The 15,948-nt window shown below is 41.9% G+C and overlaps 1 protein-coding gene across 2 annotated transcripts in view; it reads left to right on the plus strand.

Moving 5' to 3' along the window:
* ABTB3 (ankyrin repeat and BTB domain containing 3) overlaps positions 1–15,948 on the plus strand; it is a 455,607-nt gene that overhangs the window by 256,707 nt on the left and 182,952 nt on the right. For both annotated transcript variants that reach the window (XM_077468481.1, XM_077468482.1), the window contains one exon: positions 306–510. In XM_077468481.1, the coding sequence (XP_077324607.1) occupies positions 306–510 (205 nt within the window). The remainder of the gene's footprint in view (positions 1–305; positions 511–15,948) is intronic.

Consider the following 15,948-nt stretch of genomic DNA (forward strand, 5'->3'; position numbering starts at 1 on the left):
GGCCAGAAGAAACAGAGTGCATGCCCCTAGACCAGCAACACACATAGACAGAGTTGTAACTGTGAGTGGGGGGTGGGGAATCTTCCAATTGGAATCTTAGTTAGAGAAGAAGTTTGTTTAAAGTAAACCTTTCCTTAGAGAAACACACAGGTTTCCATTTTAGACTTCTTAATCTGAAAATTCTAGTTGCCTAGCTGTCAATGTGTCCTTCTGCTATATCCAGCTAGTAAATACTGATATATTTTGGAAATCTGGTTGCTTAAAGTGAATATTTTTCAGCATATATATACATTTTGTGTTCTCAGGTGACCTGGTGTCTCGGGCAATGCATCACCTCCAGCCCCTCAACATAAAGCAGCATGGTAACGGCACGCCGATGCACCACAAGCAGGGGCCCCTGTACTGGGAGCCAGAAGCCCTTTATACTCTCTGTTACTTCATGCACTGTCCACAGATGGAGTGGGAAAATCCAAACGTAGAACCGTCCAAAGTCACGCTTCAGACGGAAAGGTGAGTCTCTGATAATCCTCCTTAAACATTTATGCTGATTAAACATATGGCTTTATTTATACACCATATTCTGGTATTATGGCATTTCCAAGAAGGGATAATATTCAGTGTAATAATATGGAACAAAATATATGGTATAATCTTTTATTTGCACCAAGGGAGTTCTCACGTTCCCATCATTGCATTTGTAAGCAGTGCTCTGCAAGTCCGGTGCTTTAAAGATTCCTCCTTGATAAATCTTTGGCACAGTTTCCATCAGAAAGCACCTTTCATAGGGGTGAATGGCAACACTTAAAAAATGTGTAAAACACACCTAAGTTGTATTAAAAAGTCATTGCAGGTCTCATGCAGAAGTGTGAATTTAGCCTTAGGTTGTATTTATATCTTTGTATGTGCATGTTTATTTGTAGCATTATGCTGGTGCGTTTCCATGCATCAACTTGTGCATCCTTTGTACATTGACATGCGTTTTGAAGCATGTTTTCAAATGGAAAACTTGGAGTGGATAGGTTTAACAGTTATTGATCAAGTCTTATTAATATATGTTTCCAGAGCATCAAAATGAATGTAATATAAATTTTGATGCACTGCCATTAACTGATATAGGTGTCTTAAAGCACTAAAATGCAGAAAAAAACAGATACGTAATTTTTTAATTATACTGCAGTGCAGTACTGTGATAGGAACAGACATTGGCGTTGATTTACTAAACGCAAATAGACTGTGCACTCTGCAAGTGCAGTTGCTCCAGAGCTAGTAAATGAGTTAAAGCTTCACTCTGCAAAGACTATCCAATCATGTGCAAGAAAAATATAAAAAAAAGCATTTTTGCTTGCAAATGATTGGATGATGGAAGTCAGCAGAGCTTCTGCTGATATAATAAGCTCTGGAGCAACTGCTCCTTCAGAGTGCAACTGCACTATGCAAAGTGCAGTCTATTTGCCTTTAGTAAATCAACCCCATTATCTTTATTAGGAGAAACCACGACACGTGTTTTAACACATTGGACTGGGTGAGTTAAAATGCAACATTGTAAATGGGCCCTTTGGGTTTGGTATTTTTGTTGGTGATAAAAGAAGCATGTAAAGTGAATTTGGTACAAATTTAGTTAATCCAGATTGAGCAAAATAAACAGTTGATCAAAAGGTAAAGGCAGCTAAAGTTATATTCAAATCTTATTCATATATCAAGTTTGTCCTGCCCCCTGCCAGTGCTCACTGCTACTAATGTGGTGGACAGTGGCACTGTACATGATGAAGGCACAGGATGTAGGAGAGAATTGGGTCAGGGTAAATTTTTTAAGAAAAAGTCACATATGAGCAACTTTAGGTGCCGTAGTTTGTAGCCATTTCACGGGCAAATTTTAAATCTTGATGTGTTTGGGTTTAATTTACTCAACGCAGCATCATCTTAAATATTTTACCACTAAATTGGGTGTTATATTACGTTTGCAAGCACTGATATTCATTTTAATGTATTTTTTGCATTTTTCAAATTGCATTTAATAAACAACTGCTCAAATACCACAGTGCACAAGTGGTTGTGTGATTTGGATAAAGGTGGAATCTTATTCTTGGCACCAGTAGACACTTTAGAACAATTTCTTTATGTTCACTATTGTAGCCTTTGGCTTTTCATTTGCTTTATATTGATTTTTATGTTCACATAGTAGATAAGTATTCGATGAATATTATTTAGTTTATAGGTGCTGCATATTTATTGCTGTTGGTGGATTAATGTGTTGTGTACTTACAGTTCACCAGCTCTGCATCTCCACACCCATATCCAGTATGCTTGCAGTGTACGGTAAAGGAGTAATGAAAAAAAGAGGCCCAACACTACAAGAGGGCCGTAAGCAGTGTGTTGAGGTACATTGCATCAAGTTAGGTAGCCCTTTCAAAATGAATGGGCTGTAATGCACGCCAGCATCCCACTGCTGCTCTGCTACCCTCTGATGACCCCAGGGCACAGAGAGCCAGCAGGCTGCATGTAGTCAGCAGGCCACGCATTGGGTACCAATGGCTTCAATGCTGCTCTGCCTGACTCTTTGTCAAATTTCACTTTTTAGAATTTACCACCTTCCTTTGCAAACTATCCATTCCAGCTTCCAGTTATATCTCAGCTAGAGTTGTACTTCATTTAATTCATATGCATTTCATTTAGGCTGTCATCAGCCTTGATAAAGGAGATGCAGATCCTCAAGGCGTGTTTGTTTTCTTCTGATAAAATTGTACTACTAACAATGGTATACCTTTTTATTCTTAATTATAAAGAAAGAGCTACAACCCCCGCCCCCCAATTTCAAGTGGTGTTTTAAATTTATTCTTGTATCTCATGCACACAAAGTTCGACACCTTGGCTTTGAATACTGTGTTCATTTATTCCCCCCTTCTTTCCTCTTCTGTTTGAAAATTGGATTACATGTGTGCTTCGCACCTTGTGTTTAGGTCTATGGATCTGCTGAGTAGGGTGACAGTTAGCTCTACTCTTCTGGTCTTCTAGAGTGGGAGAAACTCTCTCTTTCATCCTTTCTTTCCCCACAAATCTTCAAGGGTAGAGAGAGCAACATAGATATAGGAGAGCACGAAGTACAATTACAACTGTGATCACATGCTCATCTCCAGGATTTCTCCAGATCCTCTCCCATCCTCTGGAACTCGCTACCTCCACTGGTCCGGCTATCCCCTACTCTTGCTACCTTTCAGGCGAGCCTTGAAAACTCATCTCTTCAGGGAAGCCTATCATGTCTCCAACTAATCCCCTACCACTTCCATCAGCTAATTCCCCACAGTTATAACCTTTTGTACCACCTGTCCCACCCTATTAGATTGTAAACTCTTCTGAGCAGGGCCCTCTTAATCCTCTTGTATTTTATTGTATTATAACTGTATTGTCTCCTTTTTATATTGTAAAGCACTGCGTAAATTGCTGGTGCTATATAAATCCTGAATAATAATATTAATAATATTAATAATAATGTTGTTAGCTATTAGTAAAGGACTAGTTAAAGTGTATCTAAAGCTAAAACTTTTTTTTGTTTGTTTTAGAGTGGTGATGGATTAGAATTCCCGCCAGGTTTTAATTTTTTAAGGTAAAGGTGAAAATAAATATTCCCAATGGGAGATAGGTGGGAAAAAAATCTAAGTGAGGTTTCAACGAGTTTAAATATACTTTAATGGATAACCCCACCCAACAGGACAAAGTAGAAAACTGTTAAGAATACCATAAATAACATTAGAGTTGGGTAATCCCATAGGGTATTTGTGAAAAAGGAAGATTCCCGGTGGGGTTTTAGCAGCAAACATGAGTCGAAAAGACTTTGTAAAAAAATATACAATAATTTTATAATCAAAGGACAATTGGACAATACTGATACAAATCCATTAGTCTCGCATTGTATATACCAGAGCTCATGTTTTAACTTTTTGTATCAGTATTGTCCAATTGTCCTTTGTCTTTTCGACTCATGTTTGCTGCTAAAACCCCACCGGGAATCTTCCTTTTTTACAAATACCCTATGGGATTACCCAACTCTAATGTTATTTATGGTATTCTTAACAGTTTTCTAATTGATAATTAAATTATTGTATATTTTTTTACAAAGTCTTTTCGACTCATGTTTGCTGCTAATAAACCCCACGGGGAACCTTACTTTTTCACAAATATTTGTTATTCGTGGTGTGAAGCCCTTCAGAATCTTTATGTGTCATACCATGCTATAATCCCGTAGGGTATTTTTTATCTATTTAATTGAATTGTTATTTAAAGGGTCACTGTACTGTTGTACCTCTTGAGGACTCTACTTGTGAGCTAAACCTTCTACAGTTGTCAGATCTGTTCCCACCCACCTTGGAGTTCCACAGCTCTTTCCATAAAATAGGTGCTACCACCTCTCCTGTTGCAAAGATTGAAGAGCGGTGTGTAATAATGGAGGTCTCATGTGTTATTTCCTAGAGTCATTATGAAGGAATTACTAGGATTGGCATCAGTTGGCATAACCATCAATTTTGTCATCCTGGAAGAGTGAATATAGGAAATGTCACTATTGTGACCAATCAGGACTGCAGCTGTCCATACAACTTTTAAGCCCCTAGCCAAAAAGCAGTAATATGCGCCTTTTTGGGAGATTTCTGACTTTATTGCATAAAGCAACCTTCTTAGTTGGCATGTCTGCAAAAGCACTTTATTTTATCCGTAGATGTATCCATTTTTTCCACATTTGTACAGGATTCAGGTTTTTCTGCTATAATTAATCCTCCTTACATTAATGTTTCCGGTAAGTGGTCAATTCAGACTCAAGGCGGCATACATAATGGCCGTTTTATTTTATTGTTTCCTCTAGTTAAAAGTCTGGAATCTCTCACAGGCCAGACTAATAAATCTTGTGAGAATTACTTTTATGGCTTCAGAACCTATAATCTTGCTATAAGCGTGGAGGTCAACTGAGGCAGAAATAGTCAGAATCCAAGACAGTAGATAGCAAACTGCACCCTGGTACTTGCAGCACCCAAAAAAAAACCTGACACCCATCCTCCATCCCCATCCCACCCCATCAAACACCCACAAAAACTTACCTGAATCTGCTGTCACATGACTTTCTATGACACCTTTTCTGAGAAAGAGGACTGGTGATCAGAAGCTGCAGGCTGAGCCAGCAGACTGGTCTTGTTGAAATCATGTCATGATGCCACTATGTAGCCACATTAAAGTGTTTGTAAAGGTTCATTTTTATTTTGTTAATAATGAATAAGCAAGCAACACAGAATGTGTCTCGAAATCTTTTTGTCATGGGTAGAGATAAACATGTGAATTTTTGATAATGTATGCAGTAGAACATAGATATTGTAGAAAGTATGGCAAACTATTAAATGCTATAGAAATTAAAGTGTTTGTAAATGTTCGGATTTAAAAAAAAAAAATTTTTATGACATGTCATACTTACCTGCTCTATGCAATGGTTTTGCGCAGAGCAGCCCGATCCTCCTCTTTTTGAGCCCCCCACCAATGCTCCTGACCCCCCCCCCCCCCTGCTAGTTCTGGGGGCTCTCATGCGTGCTCGCTCCCGAGCTATCTCTGTGTGTCTATGAGACACACAGAGTGCGGCTTGGCCCCACAGCCTGATCCCTCCTCACTGGTTGTGATTGACAGCAGCGGGAGCCAATGCCAATGAGGAGGCAGAGACCCACAAGAACTTCTGCTCTCATGCACATTGCTGGATTGGGATCGGGCTCATTGAGTATTGGGGTGGTGTGTGGTGAGCTGCACACTGAAGGTTTTATGCCTTCATGCCTAGAATGCATGAAGGTACAAAAAAACCTTTTTGAACTACTTTAAAACTTCAGGACTGTTTGAGCACCTCATGATAAGACTCTTTTGGCAACCAGTGGGCTTCTGGCAACCAATGGGCAGCATCTGTGTTAGCAGGAAGCTACTTGAGCACTTTAGGAAGGACCCTCTTACACTACCACCCTGGAGTAAAGAGGTGGCCTGTAATTTAAGTGCCATTTCAGGTAAGAGTTTTTATTATTTTAAATAAAAAGTAGCAATAAGCTAAAGGTGATTTGGATGGAAAAATGTAGTGCAGGGGTGCCTAACCTTTTGAAGAGTGAAGGTCACTTAAGTAACTGGTCACGGGCCACAATGAGTGGAGTGGGCAGATGACAGGTCTGGTCCACTCTGCATATGCAAAGCAGAGAAGGATACAACCCACTCTACTCTGTGGACCCTTCCATCTAATATGCCCAGATGGAAGGGGACGGATCCCCTTCTGTTATTTTTTTAGCGTATTGGATTAGATATAGGTAGGTGTAAATGGACACATGTCCGTTTACATCTGTCGCTCCATAGAGGTGAATGAAGGGTCTGATTGAAGGGTCTGATTGGGTCAGACTTATTGTGTGAAAGGAGCTTAGGGCTGCTTTCATATGGATGTGCTGCAGTGTACCCACATCACGGGTGCAGAGCAGTGCACATGTGGTTTTTCTGAGGGTTAGTTGCACTTTGCCATAGACTTCTATTATATCCTGCAGATGTAGTTAACTTTCTGAAAGTGCACCAAACCCGTAAGTAATAACAGAAGTCTATGGCTTATTGCAGGTAACCCGCAGGTGCACCTGCCAATCAGTTTGAAAGCAACCCAGTAACCACTGCAGAACAGATATTCCCAAATATACACTGTGATATTAGTAATAAACTTACCTTTAATAACAGTCTTCCATTCAGGTATTGCCAGCTGTGATGTCCCAGGCAGACTGCATTTGGTATCACTCCACCTGTGACAGGAGGTGGCGCTATACAGGAAGCATCGGCTTATGCGGCTCTTCTCCGCAGCCGCTTGTTTCCTCTACCGCTGGCTTCATTCACAACACTGATGATCTGGGATGGCAATCTGCAATCTTTGCTTGCCAAACCACCATCCCGGAGCAGGAGGTCGCGGGCCACATCAGATGGCTCCAATGGCCACTGGTCGGGCACCCCTGATGTAGTGGGTTCATTGTTTTAACCTATAGGTCAGCTCTAATGTATACTTCATCTAAATAACAATGTATATATTACTTTGCTATATAATTTAGATAACAGTGTATATATGGCAGCACAGCGGATAAGTGGTTAGCACTTCCACCTAGTATCACTATAGTTGCCAGTTTGAATCCCAACCGCATTGCTCCACATCTGGATTTTGCATGTTCTGCCTGTGCTTGCGTGGGTTTTCTCCGGGTACTACGGTTTCCTTCCACACACCAAAGACATGCTAGTAGGCTAATTGTCCCTAATATGTAGGTGAGTTATCCCTGGTACACACAATTAGATTATCCGATTAATGGTCATCCACATTTTTTTATTTGCATGCTAGTCTTATATTGAAAATTATGAGCTTACTAAAGTTCCAAAAATTCCAGGATGACGGAATAAAAATTTGGAAGTGATGTAATGTGTTGTAGTGCATTTGTATTGTATTTTACGAATGACAACTGTACTAAGAAAACGAAAATCGTACGAGAAAACTTTTCGTGCTTATGCCATTGGATAATATCCGATGAACTGTCGTGATTGGCTCTAGAAAGCCGTGAGCTGTGTACTACTGATCAGATTATCGTATGATCGCTTTGAAAGCGGCATTTTTCGTACGATTTTCTGATTGAACGTACAAGCCATTAGGGACCTTAGATTGCAAGCTCCTTGAGGGCAAGGACTGGTGTGAATGTACAACATATATGTATATGTAAATTGACAGCACTATATAAGTACATGTAATTATTATTATTCACAATTTATATAGCGCCAACAGTTTATGCAGCGCTTTACAATGTAGCGGGGGACAGCACAATTATAGTACAGTTCAATACAAGAAACAGGAGGGCCCTGCTCGTAGAGCTTACATTTTAAAGGGAGGGGGTGGTGGTACATAAGGTAATAGATGGGGGAATGATTTGATGGGATTGTTAGGTGGGTGTGGGATAGGCTTCCCTGAATAAGTGAGTTTTCAGGGATCTCCTAAAGGTGGACAGGTTAGGGGCTGATCGGATATACCGGGGCAGGGAATTCCAGAGGATGGGAGAAGTCCTGAAATGACAGGTGCTCTTTAAATGTAAGGACTCATTCTTGCTGGTAGTTAAAATCCTTAATATTTGCAAACAAAATTAAGTTTTCTTATTTAGAATAATAAGCTGTCAGGTTAGTAAAACTGCGATATCAGAACCAATTCCATCATACAGTTTGTAGTGTACATAGATTTTCAAAACAATGGGATAAAGGAATATTCCTGAACTATGATTTATCTCATGGTTACTGTGAAATTATGTGAATGCATCAATGCAGTGCATGTTATCTCAGCTCGCAGAGCTTGGATTCATTGAATGAGTTTACCAAAAATGTAAATATTGCAGAATATACAGCCTCATTCTACATAACTAAACTTTATTTCATGCTGAATAAACTAAAGTATTAGTGTATCTTAAGAGGACGTAAACCCTGTGGGGTTTACTTCCTCTTTGTTTCCCTGCAAAGGCAAATCATAATGGGCCCATTATGTGCCACTTACCTGACACAGGAGCCAGCGATGTCCCCGATTTCCTTGCCGGCTGGAAGCGTCCATCTTCCTTGCTCTGTGACTGTGACTGTGACTGGCCGTGACCCTTCTAAAGTGCACATGCGCCGAGTAAATCAGCGCATGCGCAGAAGGAATCCTCGTACGGAGAATTGTAAATATCTCCTAAACCATGTAGGTTTAGGAGATATTTGCAGCACCTACAGGTAAGCCTTAATCTAGGCTTACCTGTAGGTTAAAGTGTGCTGTAAGGGTTTGCAACCACTTTAAATAGAAAACTATCTTTGGATAGATTTTTACTCCAGCAGCATTTTACTAAAATCCATTTAATAAAAATCAAAAAAGTCGATTTAAATCTGATTTAAATCAAATAAATCAGATTTTTTTTTTTTAATCATTGATTTCTATCCACCCTGAAAGAAATAAATATAGCACCTCTGTATTCTATAAAACAAACATGGTTTGAGTGGTAAATTTCCTCTCCTTGTTACACCCTTGTAGGGCTACCTACCTAAGAGAAGATTTTAAAGGTATTTCACAAATGGAACAGTCCTGATTTAGGCTGAATTCACACCTATGCATTTTTAGTGCTTTTTGCATTTTGCAGATTTGGACTACAGTCCATTAAACATGGTTTCCTATGGAACACGATCTTTAGTGCAAATCTGCAAAATGCAAAAAGCACAAAGAATGCCTAGGTGTGAATCCAGTCTTAGAGAATACTCTGTCATTGTCTTATTTATATTATACCTCTGTACTGCTGCGTTGCAAAAGGATTTTGTGCACTAAGGCCTCCTCTTGCACATAGACACCTAAAAACTCAATGGGGATTATTTATGGAAGGCGAATCCACTTTGCACTGAAGGTGCACTTGGAAGTGCAGTCGCTGTAAATCTAAGGGGTAGATCTGAAATGAGTGGAAGCTCTGCTGATTTTATCATCCAATTATATACAAGCTAAAATGCTCTTTTTTATTCTCCTTGCATGTCCCCCTCAGATCTACAGCGACTTTACTTCCAAGTGCACTTGCAGTGCAAAGTGGATTTTCCTTTAGTAAATAACCCCCTATGTTTTTAGGCATTCAGGTATTTTTTTTCACTGATCTAAATGCAGTCCATTGATTTTACTGGGCCTGTATACACAGGCATGTAAAGTTGCGTATAGATGAGTAAACAAAATATAAAAATCTGTGTTTCTGGACAGTGTTTTACATGCGTATACTTGCATATATGCATTATGAGACAATGCAAGAAAAGCCAGAAGAATTGTTACGCGCGCATAGCGTGCGATTATTGTTAATGCCCATTCTTGCGTTATTTTTACCCAGGGATTTTCTTATACATCAGTACTGTGTGCAAAGACCCTAATGCGACTAGTAAAATATTCTGATTGGCGATATTTTGTCTTATCCCACGGGTGAAACTTCTAACTTTGCTAGAGAATTCCTAAAGATAAGTTAACAGATAAAAGTTTCACATCTGCTGTTCAACAGGCCTCGGCACCTCTCCAAATGTTCTGCATCTGTTTCATCCCAAAACATAGTTTTAAAATATGCCGTTCAAACCTGGAGTCAAATGATCGTTTTCCCAGATCGATTTCACCTTATAACATTTTATTCTGCCATAAATAACACAAACACAGCTTTGTCATAAATGACTGTCTTTGTTACCCAGCCGGTAAATATGAACCTGAAGCCTCAGATGTTGGAACGGATGAAATCTAAAGTCATAAAAAGCTCAGGTCTCAGCTATATTTTTCAGAGTATATTTAGATGAGTTGTGGGTATAAGCCCTGGACAACATTTAATTTTCTTAAAGCGGGAGTAAACCCGCTGACATTTTTTTTTCAGACCTGCAAGAGAAAAGGCATAATGAGCTAGTATGTACCGCATACTAGCTCATTATGAAATACTTACCTTAGAACGAGGCCCCGACATCTCGCCTGATCCATGCCAAGGCAGCTGACATGTTCCCTCGGCGTGTCTTCCGGATATCGCGGCTCCGGCACTGTGAGTGGCCGGAGCCGCGATATCATCACCTCCGCTCATGCGCACGGGAGATTTCTTTCAGGCAAGGTCCGGCGTCTGCCGGGCTTTCAGTAGAAAATCCCCTATGCGCATGCGCCGCTGCAGTCAGGGAATATCTCCTAAACCATACAGAGATATTCCACTATGCGCATGCGCCACTGCAGTCAGTTGCTCATTGCGAGGGGAATATCTCCTAAATCAAAATAGAGATTTTTTTTTTACCTATAGGTAAGCCTTATTATAGGCTTACCTGTAGGTAAAAGTAAAAAAAAAAAAAACACTATACAACCGCTTTAACTCTTTTGCTGCTGGAGCACTTTTACTTTTTTTTGGCCTGAAAACTCCCCCCCCTCCAAAAAACAAAACAACATATTTTCTGAAAGCAGACTTCAGCACAATCAAAATCAAGCCCCATACACACACATCAGATTTACTCCAGATTATTGTCTTTTTGATTTACCAAACCCATGTAGTGCAGGGCCTGCCTGATTGCATACACATTCCTCATATTACAGGTCCTTCTCAAAAAATTAGCATATTGTGATAAAGTTCATTAATTTCTGTAATGTACTGATAAACATTAGACTTTCATATATTTTAGATTCATTACACACAACTGAAGTAGTTCAAGCCTTTTCTTGTTTTAATATTGATGATTTTGGCATACAGCTCATGAAAACCCAAAATTCCTATCTCAAAAAATTAGCATATCATGAAAAGGTTCTCTAAACAAGCTATTAACCTAATCATCTGAATCAACTAATTAACTCTAAACACCTGCAAAAGATTCCTGAGGCTTTTAAAAACTCCCAGCCTGGTTCATTACTCAAAACCGCAATCATGGGTAAGACTGCCGACCTGACTGCTGTCCAGAAGGCCATCATTGACACCCTCAAGCAAGAGGGTAAGACACAGAAAGAAATTTCTGAACGAATAGGCTGTTCCCAGAGTGCTGTATCAAGGCATCTCAGTGGGAAGTCTGTGGGAAGAAAAAAGTGTGGCAGAAAACGCTGCACAACGAGAAGAGGTGACCGGACCCTGAAGAAGATTGTGGAGAAGGACCGATTCCAGACCTTGGAGGACCTGCGGAAGCAGTGGACTGAGTCTGGAGTAGAAACATCCAGAGCCACCGTGAACAGGCGTGTGCAGGAAATGGGCTACAGGTGCCGCATTCCCCAGGTCAAGCCACTTTTGAACCAGAAACAGCGACAGAAGCGCCTGACCTGGGCTACAGAGAAGCAGCACTGGACTGTTGCTCAGTGGTCCAAAGTACTTTTTTCGGATGAAAGCAAATTTTGCATGTCATTCGGAAATCAAGGTGCCAGAGTCTGGAGGAAGACTGGGGAGAGGGAAATGCCAAAATGCCTGAGGTCCAGTGTCAAGTACCCACAGTCAGTGATGGTCTGGGGTGCCATGTCAGCTGCTGGTGTTGGTCCTCTGTGTTTTATCAAGGGCAGGGTCAATGCAGCTAGCTATCAGGAGATTTTGGAGCACTTCATGCTTCCATCTGCTGAAAAGCTTTATGGAGATGAAGATTTCATTTTTCAGCATGACCTGGCACCTGCTCACAGTGCCAAAACCACTGGTAAATGGTTTACTGACCATGGTATTACTGTGCTCAATTGGCCTGCCAACTCTCCTGACCTGAACCCCATAGAGAATCTGTGGGATATTGGGAAGAGAAAGTTGAGAGACGCAAGACCCAACACTCTGGATGAGCTTAAGGCCGCTATCGAAGCATCCTGGGCCTCCATAACACCTCAGCAGTGCCACAGGCTGGTTGCCTCCATGCCACGCCGCATTGAAGCAGTCATTTCTGCAAAAGGATTCCCGACCAAGTATTGAGTGCATAACTGAACATAATTATTTGAAGGTTGACTTTTTTTGTATTAAAAACACTTTTCTTTTATTGGTCGGATGAAATATGCTAATTTTTTGAGATAGGATTTTTGGGTTTTCAGGAGCTGTATGCCAAAATCATCAATATTAAAACAAGAAAAGGCTTGAACTACTTCAGTTGTGTGTAATGAATCTAAAATATATGAAAGTCTAATGTTTATCAGTACATTACAGAAAATAATGAACTTTATCACAATATGCTAATTTTTTGAGAAGGACCTGTATATGGTTTTGGTAAATCTGAAGACAAAAATCAGTAGAAAATCTGATAGTGTGTATGGGGCTTCAGGGAGTAGTGGACTGATCTTTCCTGTGGTTCAGTGTGGTGGTAATGTATAAATTGTAAGACTAGCTGAGAAAACACTTATAGCACATAAACCAGTACAATTTAGGCCGGGTTTACATATGTTTGGCTGCGGTTTGGAGTCCAGTGTATTTCTGTTCACTGTTTCAGGTGCTATTCAGGTGCAAAGTTTTGCCTGAATTCGAACTTGAACGTAGGGTTGCCACCTGTCCAGGATTCACCCAGACAGTTCGGGTTTGGAATCATGTGTTTCAGACTGCCTGAAACCCGGACACTTTATTTAGACTATGGCTTCACAGCAGGCTTTCTGCAGTTGTCTAAGCTTAGAGTGTCTGTTACACTCTTTCACACTGCCCAAAGCCAACACTAACAACCCCCCCCCAACACACACACAGATGGGAGAGGAGAGAGGGCTCGATCTGCACCTCTTTCCCCCACCCCTACCCCTCTGTGTCTGCTCACACTCCGTTCCCTGGCGCTGTGCCTCAGAAAAGGAAAGTTGGGGCTGGAAATTTGAAGTCCAGCAGCCTCAGATACATCTGGATGAGAGGTGCCAAGTGGTGAGTGAGCTCACCATCTATCCCTGTCTGTGACTGAAGTCTCCCCCTTCTTTCTCCCACATCTAAGTAAGTACACTAAGGCAAATCAGGGTTCTCAGAGCACCCCTTACATCAGAGTTCCCCTTTACACCAGAGGCCACAGTGTGTCCCCTTATATCAGAGTCCTCTCCGTACATCAGAGTTCTCAGTCTCCCCTCTTAAATCAGGGTTCCCAGAGCATCGCTTATGTTAGAGGCCCCAGAGTTCTCCCTTACATCAGAGTCTGCAGAGTCCCTTCTTACAATGAAAGGGAACTCTGCAAGTTCAGATGTAAAAGGGGAACTCTGTTGACTCTGATGTAAAGAGGGACTCTTGTTATTAACTTCATATGATTAGAAATGTTATTTAATAGCAAAATTTAAAGTCCTGAGCTACTAGCCAGGCCTCAAGGGTTACTCGCCACCAGTTGCCCCACACAACCTGCCCCACCCCTAAACACGCCCGCCCCTAAACACGCCCTCATAAATTATCTCATTAAATGACACTTACATTTTTAATTCAGAATTAAGTTATAAAAATAAATATTAACAACAACTTTATCCGTGCCCACCAATGTAGCCTGCCTGTGGCCACCAATTCATGCTTCCTGTGCCCACCAGTGCAAGCTGCTTGTAGCCACCAATGCAGCCTGTGTCCACCAATGCAGCCTGTGTCCACTATGCAGCCTGTGCCCACCATGCTGCCTGTGCCCACTGCCCACCATGCAGCCTGTGTCCACCACGCAGCCTGTGCCCACCATCCTCCCTGTGTCCACCATCCACCATGCAGCCTGTGCTCACCATGAAGCCTGTGTCCACCATGCAGCCTGTGCCCACCACCCATTCTGTATCCACCATGCGGCCTGTGTCCACCAATGCAGCCTGTGTCCACCAATGCAGCCTGTGGCCACTATGCAGCCTGTGCCCACTGTCCACTATGCAGCCTGTGTCCACCACGCACCCGGGCCCACCATCCTCCCTGTGTCCACCATCCACCATGCAGCCTGTGCCCACCATGCAGCCTGTACCCACCACCCATTCTGTATCCACCATGTGGCCTGTGCCCACCATGCAGCCTGTGCCCACCATGCAGCCTGTGTCCACCATCCACCATGCAGCCTGTGCCCACCATGCAGCCTGTGTCCACCATCCACCATGCAGCCTGTGCCCACCTTGCAACCTGTGTCCACCATGCAGCCTACCTTTGCAGGGGAGGAGAGGAACAGGAGAGCCACCCGGATGATGAGAATGCAGCTAAGGGAACATAGTGATAACTGCTTTCATTTCAATTGCTGTGTTCCTGCAACTCAACGTCATATACAGCCCTGCCCCCTGGCCAGGGAACTTTGATTGACAGATCACTTGTCCCGGGATTAGACATGTGGTCTGTCTAGCAAAGTCCCAGGACCAAGAACACGGGCTGTATCTGAGAGTGAGGAGCGTTGAACACAACAATGTGAAATGAAAGCTGTTATCGCTGTGTTCCCTGCGCTGCGCTCTGATAATCTGGGTAGCTCTCTCTCTTCCCCTCTTCGATCGCTGGGAGAAGGACTCCCATTCCACCCAGGCTGTTGGCGGTGCTCGCCCCCCCCGCTCCCAGGTAGCCATAGCTCACCAGCCCTCAAAATGCGAGCAAGCGAGTACAATTTTGAGGGCTGGCTTAAAGAAAAAAATTGCAGTTCGGCTTTGACTTGAAGAAAAGGTGACAACCCTACCTGAACGGGACCCAAAAACACACAGGACCCTTTTTGAAACCGCACCACGGCTGCCCCTGGACGTGTGTAAACAGGCTCCATTGAGAGCTGGTCACATTCACATGGAATGCGAATTGAATACGGTTAAAATAACGCCTCCAATTAATATATATATGTGAACCCAGCCTTGGTGTACCTATCAGTGTGCCTGTAGTTTCACTGTATTCACCAACATCTGCCAAAACTGAAATATTAATTTGGGTTGACTGACCAATTAAGCCTTTATTTTTACTCACATATCAGCTCATGGCTTTCATATTCATACCTGGAACCCCCTCTGGCTTTCACCCAGACTAATCTGTGAAAGGTTGCTAAATGTCAACCTACCATTGGCCTGTCACCTGTTCCCAGTGCAAGGAGAGCTTAAATGTTGTAAACCTCAGACATAATATATGAACAAAGCACTTTATAGCGTGTACTTGTCTCAATCCAGAGCACTAAGTGTCATTTCTGTCTGCTGCTTTGTTTCTGCTATCTACATGAGTCACTTTTGCATACCTCCCAACTTTTTGAGATAGGAATGGGGGACACCTATCAGCAAAATTATGCAGGTATAGGAAACACCCCTTGCCACACCCCCTTAAAGGAGAATTGTACAAAAAAACAAGTTTGGTTAAACCCCCAAGTGCTTCTTTTTACCACTACTATTCCTTTATATTGGCTTTTGGAATTTACAAGTGCAGAGATTTAGAAATCAGATGAAAGGTTTATCACTGGGAAACACTTTTTGATATATAAAAAGTGCATTTTATATACAACTATATAGATCAGACCAAAATGAGGAGGAATGAGGGACATTGCTGCAAATCGGGGACAGTCCCTCAAAATCAG

This window comes from Lithobates pipiens, unplaced genomic scaffold (assembly GCF_037356315.1).
Source record: "Lithobates pipiens isolate NorthernLeopardFrog02 unplaced genomic scaffold, aLitPip1_a1.2 Scaffold_8, whole genome shotgun sequence".
Lineage (NCBI taxonomy): Eukaryota > Metazoa > Chordata > Amphibia > Anura > Ranidae > Lithobates > Lithobates pipiens.